Source organism: Oncorhynchus nerka, linkage group LG8 (genome assembly GCF_034236695.1).
Source record: "Oncorhynchus nerka isolate Pitt River linkage group LG8, Oner_Uvic_2.0, whole genome shotgun sequence".
Lineage (NCBI taxonomy): Eukaryota > Metazoa > Chordata > Actinopteri > Salmoniformes > Salmonidae > Oncorhynchus > Oncorhynchus nerka.
This window is the reverse complement of record NC_088403.1, coordinates 26,273,728-26,287,267: the sequence shown is the minus strand read 5'-3', so window position 1 is coordinate 26,287,267 and position 13,540 is coordinate 26,273,728. Positions and strand designations below refer to the sequence as shown.

Here is a 13,540-nt window from a genome sequence, read left to right as displayed (position 1 = left end):
AGTGACCTATCATTTAGTACTGTTACAGGAGTGAACTATCATTTAGTACTGTTACAGGAGTGAACTATCATTTAGTACTGTTACAGGAGTGAACTATCATTTAGTACTGTTACAGGAGTGAACTATCATTTAGTACTGTTACAGGAGTGAACTATCATTTAGTACTGTTACAGGAGTGAACTATCATTTAGTACTGTTACAGGAGTGCCCCAAGAGAAACACCAATGCCCCCTCATTCTGCAGAATATTTCCTCATGATTCTGAGGTTGTGGCTCAATGGTTAGAACCCGTCTCATAACCTTGAGTTTGGGTTTAAACCTCAACTCTTACACGTGTGAATTTCTGCAACTCTTAATGTCAAACATACAAAGAGGTGCAAGAAAAGTGTGATGGAGTCTGGCTTGTGAAACACACCTTCCACGTCGTTCATTCTTTTCCATAGAACACATAGCCTCATTGATTATCCGTTACAGAAAGAGTAGAGGGAGAAATGTGAAGCAGTCAGTGGCTCGGTACTTAAATCTCTGCCTCCTACCTAGAGGTTAAGGGTTCAAACCTCATATCTTATGCTTTAATGTACAACAATTCTCTATGTCAAACATACAGAGGGGAGTGTGAAGGAGTCTGTGGCTCTGGTGTAAGGCTCTTGCCCCATAAGTACAGGGTTGTAGGTCTGAACCTAGTTGCTCGCTCTGGCTCATGGTTGCCTATTGGGACTCTGAGTCAAGGGTGCCACACAAAGATGGTTGGAGCAATAAGCGGGGGTGGTTAACTCCTGGGGGGGCCTGCAACTTCAGAGCAGTGGTTATGAAGAAAATCTCCCGAAAAAAGTGCATATTTAGTTTTTAACTGTAGGCAACTCTAAATTTAAATATGTGTCCACTTTTTTCTGGAGATTTTTTCCCCATACCATCTTTGAGTGGCAGCACCTCTTTAGCACTTGCGCAACCATGCTCCAGTGTCACACACAGGACTGGATCATACTGAGCACAGTCCCCTTGCAACACTACTGGATCATACTGAGCACAGTCCCCTTGCAACACTACTGGATCATACTGAGCACAGTCCCCTTGCAACACTACTGGATCATACTGAGCATAGACCCCTTGCAACACTACTGGATCATACTGAGCACAGTCCCCTTGCAACACTACTGGATCATACTGAGCATAGACCCCTTGCAACACTACTGGATCATACTGAGCACAGTCCCCTTGCAACACTACTGGATCATACTGAGCACAGTCCCCTTGCAACACTACTGGATCATACTGAGCACAGTCCCCTTGCAACACTACTGGATCATACTGAGCACAGTCCCCTTGCAACACTACTGGATCATACTGAGCATAGACCCCTTGCAACACTACTGGATCATACTGAGCACAGTCCCCTTGCAACACTACTGGATCATACTGAGCACAGTCCCCTTGCAACACTACTGGATCATAATGAGCATAGACCCCTTGCAACACTACTGGATCATACTGAGCACAGTCCCCTTGCAACACTACTGGATCATACTGAGCACAGTCCCCTTGCAACACTACCGGATCATACTGAGCACAGACCCCTTGCAACACTACTGGATCATACTGAGCATAGACCCCTTGCAACACTACCGGGTCATACTGAGCACAGTCCCCTTGCAACACTACTGGTATGCTTGATCAGTTGAGCTGGCAGATAGTACCATGTTCTACAGGCTGAGCTTCCTCACTAATGATTCACTCACCTGTGTTAGATTTACTAACTCTTCTACAACCTCAGAGAGAGAGAGACAGGAAGGGGAGGGGTGTAGAGCTGAGGGGCGAAAGATTAACAGAGCAAGAACGAGAGGAACCAAGGGTCAGAAGGTCTCCAACCTAAAACAGGGCAAAAAAATGACAGCGCAAGAATGGAGACTTTTGTTTATGGTAAGAAAAACATTTAAATCACGTTATTTTTAACAAACACTTACTGGATATGAACCCTACCCAACTCTACAGTAATTTGGAGATTGGAGAAACAATGGTACAAAGCCGATACTCAAATGTTACCACATACCCCACTGACATTGAATATCTGGTTAATATTAACTGTCTATTTACAAAACCTTGACTGTGAGCTGTGTCCATTTATAGGGACACACAGCCCTGTCCACTAGGCCACGGGGCTAAGGGCCGTGTGAGACTATGTCTGGGGGAAGAACTTTTGGAGTTAGAAGTCCATGGTTTTGTCGTTGTTGTAGACGACGTTGCCCCTGATGACAACGTAGCGGATCAGTTCCTGGTGTCCTCCTAACTGGTAGATGAGATGCTCCCACCTGCCGGACAACACCAACACAACACTGTCAGTCCACACACACACACAACACAACACAACCTTAGGTAGTCTCACTCTCACAAACCAACCGGTTCCATTCACACAGCTACTGCATTTTAGACAACGCCATACACAGTCCTCACCACAATTACAAGATCAGCAGCTAGATGACTCAACGGTCAACTGGAACATACACTGTGGTGTCTGACCAGTAAATGAAGCCAGCTCTTACAATATAGTAGCATTTATTGACAGCAACTTTACCGTGGTGCGTTGAGGACCAGCAGGTCGCCATGTTTGTTGACCTCCAGGGAGCCGTGCGTGTGAGAGCAGCCCAGGGCGTAGGCTGCGTTGATGGTGGCGGCGGCCAGAGCTTCAGGCATGGACATCCTCATGTTGACACACGCCAGGTGCATCACCACCGGCTGGGATAGACAGAGAGGGATAAAGAGATGATGACAGAGGGATCGCTACATAGAGGAATAGGCTTTTTACCTTCTCCCACTAACTCATTGAACTTACCCCCACAGCCCCCTCCATCTTTCCCCCCTAACTTTCCTCCTCCACCCCCCGTCCTCTGGTACCCACCATCGAGCAACAGTAGGCATTAGGGTTGAAGTCACTGCCCAGGGCAACAATGACCCCAGCCTCCAGCATGTCTCGGGCCCGTGGCTGGGGCAACCGTAGGATGTAAGCGGTGGTTGGGAGCAGGATGGCGGCGGTCTTAGCTGTCGCCATGGCAGCGATGCCCTCATCTGTCACCTCCTCCAGGTGACTGATAGCCAAGGCACCAAGCTCTGCCCCCAGCTAGCACCACCAGAGAAACACACACACACACAAATACAGGAATGGTTAAGTGAGATAGACAGTACCATAGACACTTAAATAATACGTACAGGTAGTAAACCAGCTGTTGTTACATCAGTGACAGAAGAGAGGTGCAGGTTGATGATGCGTACCTGTGCAGAGTTCATGGGGTGCAGCTCGTCTCCGTGGAAGTTGATGTTGAGGCCCATATCCAGGCCAGCCTGCAGGATGGAGCGTGTGGAGGACAGGTCAAACACACCCTGCTCACAGAACACATCTATGTTGTCCACCCTCAGGGCCCCCGCTGACATACGCTCACGCAGCCGCGGCAACTGGACCTTAAGGATGTCTGTTGTCGCCTCGGCAACAGTCTTACCCCTGGGAAAGAATCAGAAGGGGTGGGTATTTAATAACACCTAGTGAGGACGAAAGTCAGTAGGGTTAGCTGTATGGGTGTGGGTGAATGTAATACATAACCTCAACAGGTCATGACGGGGTGGAAGTGAGGTGTCTGTTCAGGATGGGGAATTTTTGCTCTGTCCAGAATACCTCTGAAGTACCACCTCGTGTGCATTTTACCAGCTTGTCTATGGTGTCATGAGTCTTCTCAACTACATCCTGTGGATAGACCAACTACCCCCTGTGGATAGGCCAACTAACCCCTGTGGATAGGCCAACTACCCCCTGTGGATAGGCCAACTAACCCCTGTGGATAGGCCAACTACCCCCTGTGGATAGGCCAACTACCCCCTGTGGATAGACCAACTACCCCAACTACTCCCTGTGGATAGGCCAACTACCCCCTGTGGATAGTGTGGCAGATTAATCAGAATTAGTTGGGTAACATAGATAATTAAGATGTTTTATTTGCATAATATGCTTATGTGAGATACTTGTCATTAGAATGTATCCTTTTGGACTCTAGTGTTGGCAGTTGCACTTTTCCCTCAGCTGGGGCTCAGTCACCTGGGGCCCAGAGAGGGGAGAGAGCAGAATGGAACATTGTTTTCATATGTGAATGTGTCTTGACCTATTCTTAAACCATGTGAAGGGATGGCGTGAATAATGGGGAACCAATGACTTGTCTCCACAATGTCTGTGCGCTAGTCACTCCCTCCTTTTCCCATTGGGGGGAGGTGAATGGCAGTGTCTGGAAACATTGTATGTCCTCTCTGATCTTACACTTATCCTGGGATAGTGTATGACCTAGAGGCTCACTCCCCTCAGTGAGCATGTCCAGGAGTGTGGTCAAGAGGGGGTTTACTTGAGATGGGAGTATCTAGAGGTGACAATTGATATATGCCATTGGATGAGTTGGTGTTTTTTGAACTATGAAGTACCAGGAATGAGATTAGAACCTTGTCTGGGTGACCAAACTGAACGATAATTTATAACGAATGTTAAGGGATACTCCTTTCTCAAGAAAAATTATTTATTTATGAACTGTTCCTAAGATCTGTGGTTCGTCAGTGTAATTTGAGAGCGGTGTATCTTGGCTATAAAACATCTTTGTACTTTTCTGTTGGTACTTTTCAATGGTTCATTAGAGATAGCGCATCATTGAAAGTCAAAAAGGCTATTGCAAAGCTCTTATTAAAAATATGTAGTTTAAGTGTAACTCTGACTGGTGTGTGAAGTTTGTAACTCTCCTCATTTGGTAAAGCAGAGAAATGCCACCACAATAGGCCAACTACCCCCTGTGGATAGGCCAACTAACCCCTGTGGATAGGCCAACTATAGGCCAACTACCCCCTGTGGATAGGCCAACTAACCCTCTGTGGATAGCCCAAGTACCCCCTGTGGATAGACCAACTACCCCCTGTGGATAGGCTAACTACCCCCTGTGGATAGGCCAAGTACCCCCTGTGGATAGACCAACTACCCCCTGTGGATAGGCTAACTACCCCCTGTGGATAGGCCAAGTACCCCCTGTGGATAGGCCAACTACCCCCTGTGGATAGGCCAACTACCCCCAGTGGATAGGCCAACTACCCCCAGTGGATAGGCCAACTACCCCCAGTGGATAGGCCAACTACCCCCGGTGGTCCTAGTACCACTGGTGTGGAGTGTGTGTTCAGTACTTAGGGACGGCGTGTGCGCCACAGTAGGTAGACGATATATTGATTGGCAGGGTACGTCTGGCCGTCTCGATGACCTCCAGCATCTTCAGCTCTGTCTGCAGCTCCAGGCCGTAGCCACTCTTACACTCCACCAGGGTGGTGCCTGCTCGCTGCATCCGACCCAGCCTGCCTGTCAGAGAGGCCAGCAGGGTGGAGGCAAGAGCAGCCCGGGTGTGCTCCACTGTGAAGTGGATCCCTCCTCCGGCACGGTGCACATCCATGTAGGTGGCACCAGCCAACTGTAGGCACACACAACATTACCTAGGCTGCGTTTTGACAGGTAGCCCAATTCGGATATTTTTTCACTAATTGGACTTTTGAAAAATCAGATCAGCTCTGAAAAAGATCTTGTGTGAAACGATCTGATGCGATTGGTAAAAAGACCAATTTGTGGAAAAAAAAGATCAGAATTGGGCTGCTTGTGTAAACGCCATATAAAGCTTTACTCTGAAAGATGAGTCATATTACAAGCTGTTGAGGCAGAGGGGACAGGACCCATGGAAGTCATATTTACCTTCATGGCAAATTCATGCACCCTGTCTCCAGCCCATACGGGGTGGGTGTGTGCATCAACCAGTCCTGAAACGCAATAATCAAAGAGCACAACTGCATTTCTGTAAAACCTCATTCTCTACATGATAGAACACTAAACCAATGATTCAAATATTTGTATCAATAGAACAGGGGTGCGTTCGGCAGGACCTAACGTTTTGGAACATTCAAATAAAAAATATGCTATGAAGACCAAACATGGCTCTCTGACACACACAGGAGGCTGCTGAGGGGAGAATGGTTCATAATAATGGCCAGAACAGAGCAAATGGAATGACATCAAACACATGGAAACCATGTGTATGATGTATTTGATACCATTCCACTGATTCCGCTCCAGCCATTACCACGAGCCCGTCCTCCCCAATTAATGTGACACCAACCTCCTGTGCTCTGACTTGTAGAATACGGAATAATGTCGGCCCTATTCATGGCAATTCTATTTGCACAGTTCGACAACGTTTGGCAAATAAACGTGGCCAAAGTTGCATGTTTACATGGCTCTTGCTATCCAGTATCCTTGGGACATCCCTACCCTATTGAAGTTGCCATTTAAAATGGTATGGGTTAAATTTAGGATTAGGAAAAGGTTATGATTAAAGATCCCAGATAGCGCAAACCATGTTTACACCGGTGTGCACACCTAGATCTACCGCCCCCTATTGTCCAGGGTGGTGTATTGCACTGATACTTGCCTGGAATGACACACATGCCAGTTGCATCGATGACTTTATCAAACGAGACCCCTGCATATTGGAAATCAATGGTGCTCGCTGGTCCAATATCCTTTATCAGGCCGTCGCTGCACGAACAATACACAGCTCTTTTAATCAATAGTTTGCGGTGGAATAACATCTGGTTTAGGCCAAAATTTAATTTTACTTTCAGACGTTTGACAGTCGCTGTCAACTCATTCTAACCAAATTGTAACAAACAATAACTAGTAACCAAACCACTGAATATTAAACAATGTTGCAATCTGCAACCCTATATCGGACATTAATGATACAATGTTTCGACTTACCTCCCGATAACCAAACTACTGCACTCAATCACACACAGCTTTCGCATCCCATCCTTCGTCAGGAACTTCTCACCGTTGTTGCAAATTAAAACCACCTGTTTCGCGTTCTTTACCAAAAGTTTGTTGGACATTTTGAAATAGTCTAAATTAAACTTAAAAATGTTGAATTACTTTTGTAAGTCACCTCTATTTCTATGTCGCCTCGCTGTCACTTTCTAGTGGTTTGGGGGAAAGTAAATATGTGCTCAACAGGTGTTCAAAGTGCAAGAGCCAAATCCTGGGTGGGGCTTTGAAAATGAGGAATACTGTACATTGATTGACAGGCTCTGTTCAATGTGTAGTGTTTGATAATAAGGTTGAGACACCACATCAATCACCTCCCTCACAAACCTGTAATAATACCACCAGACAGCAGGTTTAGGAATGGGTACAATAAACATCCTTTTATTTTTTTTCTACAGTGATAATACTGTTTTCTTGAAAGTTTCACACATAAAACTAACTTGCTTCCCCAAGGGTCAATTTTCCACATAGTGAAAATGAAAAAAAAAAACTAAGATTTAAACACTCATCCAGATCATCAGTTGTTAAGTCTCATCCTCGCCATCATTCTTTCATTTCTCCGTCCTCCTCTTCTTCCTCCACTCCTCTAATATATAAAACATTATTGCACCTGTGGGTAGAGAATACGCACTTTAGATCAAAGAGAATTACACTGAACAGCCACTATCAAACATCTGCATCAGTCACACCAGAAGTATATGCTGGATACAGAAGTCCAGGGAGAATACATTTCTACTGGTATTCATTAAAGGGTTGACTTGCAGTTCAACCAATAAATCAGAATATAGAGTTACATTCTATTGCAGAAAATATTTGATTTCAACAAATACTACTCCCCCCCTCCCTCGTCGTTTTCTTGAACTGGGTATTATTTACTACAAACCAAACAAGACGAAGTGGGACTTTGAGGGACTTTCCTGAACTTGTTCAATATGAAACCTGTTTTTGTTGCAAAACACTTTCTGTTGAAACAGTCTACACTAATGAATACACCCCAGGTCACTGCTCTTAAGAGAGGTAGATATTTCATGAACGCAGTCATTGTCAATCATGATCACCTCAGGAGTGAAGGACAAGGGGCAGAAGGCAACATTGTAGAGAATCCAGAAAAGGACTCTTATTTACCTAACAAGTACTTCTCCAAGGTGACCAGCCAACGCTCCATCCACATACTCTTCTGTGTTCGCCAACTGTCGAAACCAATGACAAAAACATGACAAATTTACATTGGCATTAACCTGCACCAGCCACACACACACACTGTCCAGGTTAGTGCAAAATACAAGTCTTGCACATGCAGCACATGTGGACAAAAAATGAATAACGTGGGGGACTTTTATTTTGACATGAGATAAGCAGAGAGAAAGTGGGTCTACAACATACCCACATTTGGAAAGTCTGTTTAATAATACAATCCTTTAGATATTGTCTCAAATTCCGTCATAATGACTAATCGTCCTGCCCACCAGCACTGTAAACTGAAATGGAATTGTTTTTGACTTCTGGCTTCCCACGGACTGTTTTTGTGCAATCCAATCCAATTGAAAGCAAAGTTAGCGTATGTAAATACACCGGCGTTTCTAAAAGCACACGTGTCCAGATGTGCTCCCTCACCTGCATGTTCATGTAGCTGTCCACAGACACTAGGTAGCCCTTGTACTCCATCCCCCACTTCAGCTTCACCATCACCGGCTTGCCTGTCAGGCCGTTCAGGAAGGGCTTGGGGTTCAGAGGTAAACTCTACACACACAGCAACGGGAAAACGGTGGGATTATTGTTATGGGTAATAATTTAATAGAACAAAATAGAACGTCCAGACCCATGTGTAGGGAAGAACATACGTATATCACCATGCAATGAAACGCATATTAGATTTCAATCTGCAACATGACTTTGTGCTGCTCATTCACTGCAATTAATGAATGGGATAACGTTAGCTTGCTGGAAAAAGGCACCCAATTCAACTGCTGATCCGTTTTTCTTTTCAACAGATCCTGGCAATTGTATTATAACCAACCATGTCAACACTCACCATTGCTGTGCGAAATGTGGTGCTATTATATCTTAGTACTTTACTATCTTTTCGACACAAAAACGTCCAGACTAGCACGCATTGCCGCCGAAACCAGGAAACTGGAGCAAATCAACTTTGACCCAAAACAAATGTTAATCAATTGAGAAGAAGAGCTCGAAATATTTATGTACCGCCACCTAGTGTACTGAGTGGCAAAAATTAAGAGACATGATTTACATTTCCATGTTCATTGCTCATTGCGGCAGATATTTGAACGGAAAATGTTATAGATAAGTAAAGGACAGTAAACTATTATATTTATCCATATCCATCTTCAAATGGTTGCATTTTATTCAAAAGACTGCCCATGTGTATGGGACAATGGCGCCATCTGGCGGTTATAGTGGTTATCGTGTTGAGTACTGCACCTCGGTCCACTTCCCCAAAATCTTTGAGCTGTGATGTGATTTATTTACTATCACTGGATGTAATCTACCTAGATAAAGCTTTACTCATTTCTATGTAACGCAGCAAATAAACAAATTCTATGTTTTCAAGCCAAAACCCAGTCTTCAGTCATGTTCCCAGGAGGAGTGGCCCATCAATGGAAACCACTGGTGTCCAAGGTCATTGTAATTTAATTAAAAACATTTGAAATCTGCATTTAATTTCACATAAAATATTTATTTATTTTCAATAAATGAATATGTTTTGTCTGGAATTGCATGAAGAACTTGTGGCATAGAGGTAAACTGTCATATCTGGGTCTGTCTGGCAGCTCTCTTTACTGTTACTAAACTGTTTGGCAAGTTTGAACTTGAGATCATGAATAATACTTACAACAGCAAGGGATGGTTTAAGTGGAAATTCCTTTGAAATTACACTAAACCGTCTTTACATTACTGAAATACTGATGTCCTTACATCAATGTTAATGTGTTTGTGTGAGCATGTTCAGGTGTGTGTGTGTGTGTGTGTGTGTGTGTGTGTGTGTGTGTGTGTGTGTGTGTGTGTGTGTCAAATCAAATCAAATTGTATTGGTCACATACACATGGTTAGCAGATGCTAATTTGAGTGTAGCGAAATGCTTGTGCTTCTAGTTCCAACAGTGCAGTAACAAGTAATCTAACAAATTCACAACGACTACCTTATACACACAAATGTAAAGGGATGAATATGTACATATAAATATATGGACGAGCGATGGCCGTGCGGCATAGGCAAGATGCAGTAGATGGTATAGAATACAGTATATACACGATATGAGATGAGTAATGTAGGATGTGTAGACATTATTAGTGGCGTTATTTAAAGTAACTAGTGATACCTTATTAAATCAATTTATTAAAGTGGCCAGAGATTTGAGTCTGTATGTTGGCAGCAGCCACTCTATGTTAGTGATGGCTGTTTAACAGTCTGATGGCCTTGAGATAGAAGCTGTTTTTCAGTCTCTCAGTCCCTGCTTTGATGCACCTGTACTGACCTCGCCTTCTGGATGATAGCGGGGTGAACAGGCAGTGGCTCAGGTGGATGTTGTCCTTGATGATCTTTTTGGCCTCCCTGTGACATCGGGTGCTGTAGGTGTCCTGGAAGGCAGGTAGTTTGCCCCCGGTGATGCGTTGTGCAGACCTCACTACCCTCTGGAGAGCCTTGCAGTTGTGGGCGGAGTAGTTTCCATACCAGGCGGTGATACAACCCAACAGGATGCTCTCGATTGTGCATCTGTAAAAGTTTCTGAGTGTTTTAGGTGACAAGCCAAATGTCTTCAGCCTCCTGAGGTTGAAGAGGCGCTATTGTGCCTTCTTCACCACGCTGTCTGCGTGGGTGGACCATTTCAGTTTGTCTGTGATGTGTACGCCAAGGAACTTAAAACTTTCCACCTTCTCCACTACTGTCCCATCGATGTGGATAGGGGGGTGCTCCCTCTGCTGTTTCCTGAAGTCCACGGTCATCTGCTTTGTTTTGTTGACGTTGAGTGAGAGGTTATTTTCCTGACACCACACTCCGAGGGCCCTCACCTCCTCCCTGTAGGCCGTCTCGTCGTTGTTGGTAATCAAGCCTACCACTGTAGTGTCGTCTGCAAACTTGATGATTGAGGCGTGCATGGCCACGCAGTCATGGTTGAACAAGGAGTACAGAAGAGGGCTGAGAACCCACCCTTGTGGGGCCCCAGTGTTGAGGATCAGCGGGGTGGAGATGTTGTTTCCTACCCTCACCACCTGGGGGTGTCAGAAAGTCAAGGACCCAGTTGCACAGGGCTGTGTCGAGACCCAGGGTCTCGAGCCTAATGACGAGTCTGGAGGGTACTATGGTGTTAAATGCTGAGCTGTAGTCAATGAACAGCATTCTTACATAGGTATTCCTCTTGTCCAGATGGGGTAGGGCAGTGTGCAGTGTGATGGCGATTGCTTCGTCTGTGGACCTATTGGGGCAGTAAGCAAATTGGAGTGGGTCTAGGGTCCTTCACTAGTCTCTCAAAGTACTTCATGATGACAGAAGTGAGTGTTAAGAGGCGATAAAGGGCATTGTGTGAGCGTGTGTGTGTGTTTGTGTGTGTCTGGTTGTGTGAACAGACATACACCTAGGTATGTATCATGGGAAAACTCTTATACTGTTAAAGGATAGTTAAACTATCAGTAATCATGAGCTGCTGCATGCATGACCTAGGATAACACTGACATGTCCCATTGTCTATTGTGTAATAGATGTGCAGGGATGAAGACTCACGAGGAAGATGGAAACAGAAGTGCAGGATATAATCCAGGAGAACTAGAGCTTTCAGCAAAACAGAGAATGAAATATATTAGACAGTATGCAGGTCTGCTCTGGTGGGCTCCATGCAGAGTAGCCATGCTGGGCTCATTGAGGTGAAGCAGAAAGCAGCAGAGAGGAGGCGGTTGAGGGCCTATCAAAGAATTAGAGCAGGAGATCACTGAGCTAAAGGAGGGGGGGTGGATTGAGGGTCAGAGCCCCACATCATTCCTGAATACCAATGCAGCTCCATGACTTCACTGTCCTACAGTATAATGCTCATCGCCAGCACTGACCACACGAGGGCAACATGTACACAGACACTGTTTGTTACTGATTTAGCTCAAATGTCACAATATTTGGAAGCGTGTAGCCTATTGCAGAGAGAGACTATGCTATAATCAAACCCCATATCCTAAGCAGCACTGTCACCAGCTACACTTTTATATAGGCCTAATGACAAGATGAGAAGTTATAATATTATTGAGATTTTGCCTATAATATTAGGCCTACAATAAGATTTATTGCTGTCATTATTAAATGGATATTTGGGGATTTTGGCAATACCCTTTATCGACTTCCCCTGAGTCAGATGAACTCGTGGGTACCATTTTTATGTCTCTATGTGCAGTTTTAAGGAAGTTGATAACAAGAGCTAGCGGAGCTTGCTAACTAGCATTGGCGCAATTACTGGAAGTCTATGGGCATCTGCATGCTAGCAGATCCGTATAGACTCCCAGTCATTGCGCTAACGCTAGTTAGCATTGGCTCGCGAAAATACCTCTTACTGCCTTCATAATGGACACAGAGACCTAAAAATGGTATCCACGAGTTCGTCTGACTCTGGGGAACTCTTAGCCAAAATTCCAAAGTATCCCTTTAAGAGTCCTTTGGAAACGGAAGCAGGACTTTGGTAGGCTATTAAAAATGTATCTAGGAATTAAAAGGCCAACCCCTGGTATAATCATCTCTGCATAAGCCAGTAAATTAATTAATTAATTGGTACTACATAAAACAGATCAGTTAATAATTCTCAATTGGCTTGCATTCCACTCCAATTAGCTGGGATTTTGGATAGGCCATCAGTAGCATATTGTCAACATAGCCCATGCAGAAGTGTATTTAGCCAAGTGACCAAACTCCCCATATATATACACTACCGGTCAAAAGTTTGAGGTCACTTACAAATGTCCTTGTTTTTGAAAGAAAAGCAATTGTTTTGCTCATTTAAATAACATCAAATTGATCATAAATACAGTGTAGACATTGTTAATGTTGTAAATGACTATTGTAGCTAGAAACGGCAGATTTTTTATGGAATATCTACATAGCTGTACAGAGGCCCATTATCAGCAACCATCACTCCTGTGTTCCAATGGCACATTGTGTACTACTCCCTTCACAGAACAGTGCAAACTGTCTCTAACCAGAATAGAAAGAGGAGTGGGAGGCCCTGGTGCACAAATGAGCAAGAGGACAAGTACATTAGAGTGTCTAGTTTGAGAAACAGACGCCTCACAAGTCCTCAACTGTCAGCTTCATTAAATAGTGACAGCAAAATACCAGTCTCAACGTCAACAATGAAGAGGCGACTCTGGGATGCTGGCCTTCTAGGTTTGAAAAACAAGGACATTTCTAAGTGACCCCAAATTTCTTTGTTGTTGTTGTTGTATTTTACCCCCTTTTTCTCACCTATTTCGATTTTGTCTGATCGCTGCAACTCCCCAACAGGCTTGGGAGGCAAAGTTCGAGTCATACGTCCTCCAAAACATGACCCGCCAAACCTTGCTTCTTAACACCCGCACGCTTAACCTGGAAGCCAGCCGCACCAATGTCTCGGAAGAAACACAGTTCAACTGACGACCTGTGTCAGCCTGCAGGAGCCTGGCCCACCACAAGGAGTCGC

At 44.7% G+C, this 13,540-nt stretch overlaps 2 protein-coding genes across 2 annotated transcripts; both read right to left on the bottom strand.

The window, feature by feature from the left end:
- Window positions 1–1,896: 1,896 nt before the first annotated feature.
- On the bottom strand, window positions 1,897–7,052 carry amdhd1 (amidohydrolase domain containing 1). The gene is made up of 8 exons (XM_029665843.2): window positions 6,808–7,052; window positions 6,479–6,585; window positions 5,746–5,810; window positions 5,193–5,470; window positions 3,264–3,489; window positions 2,893–3,111; window positions 2,569–2,729; window positions 1,897–2,305 (listed from the first exon to the last, which is right to left on the bottom strand). Exons 1-8 carry the CDS (start codon window positions 6,936–6,938, stop codon window positions 2,200–2,202), a joined length of 1,293 nt encoding a protein of 430 aa, XP_029521703.2. The 5' UTR covers window positions 6,939–7,052; the 3' UTR covers window positions 1,897–2,199.
- A 171-nt stretch (window positions 7,053–7,223) lies between these two features.
- On the bottom strand, window positions 7,224–9,021 carry LOC115133704 (small nuclear ribonucleoprotein F). The gene is made up of 4 exons (XM_029667192.1): window positions 8,903–9,021; window positions 8,485–8,610; window positions 7,996–8,060; window positions 7,224–7,480 (listed from the first exon to the last, which is right to left on the bottom strand). Exons 1-4 carry the CDS (start codon window positions 8,903–8,905, stop codon window positions 7,414–7,416), a joined length of 261 nt encoding a protein of 86 aa, XP_029523052.1. The 5' UTR covers window positions 8,906–9,021; the 3' UTR covers window positions 7,224–7,413.
- Between the last annotated feature and the right edge of the window lie 4,519 nt (window positions 9,022–13,540).

What these genes read in the sequence shown, in the direction of transcription:
- amdhd1 (XM_029665843.2), bottom strand. Translation starts at nt 6,938, where the DNA reads ATGTCCAACAAACTTTTGGTAAAGAACGCGAAACAGGTGGTTTTAATT. An exon ending in TGCATGAATTTGCCATGAAG is followed by an intron (nt 5,471 to 5,745) that starts GTAAATATGACT and finishes GTGTGCCTACAG; the next exon opens with TTGGCTGGTGCCACCTACAT. An exon ending in CTGGTCCTCAACGCACCACG is followed by an intron (nt 2,306 to 2,568) that starts GTAAAGTTGCTG and finishes GTTGTCCGGCAG; the next exon opens with GTGGGAGCATCTCATCTACC.
- LOC115133704 (XM_029667192.1), bottom strand. An exon ending in ACAGCTACATGAACATGCAG is followed by an intron (nt 8,061 to 8,484) that starts GTGAGGGAGCAC and finishes TGGTTTCGACAG; the next exon opens with TTGGCGAACACAGAAGAGTA. An exon ending in CTTGGAGAAGTACTTGTTAG is followed by an intron (nt 7,481 to 7,995) that starts GTAAATAAGAGT and finishes CTCTACCCACAG; the next exon opens with GTGCAATAATGTTTTATATA.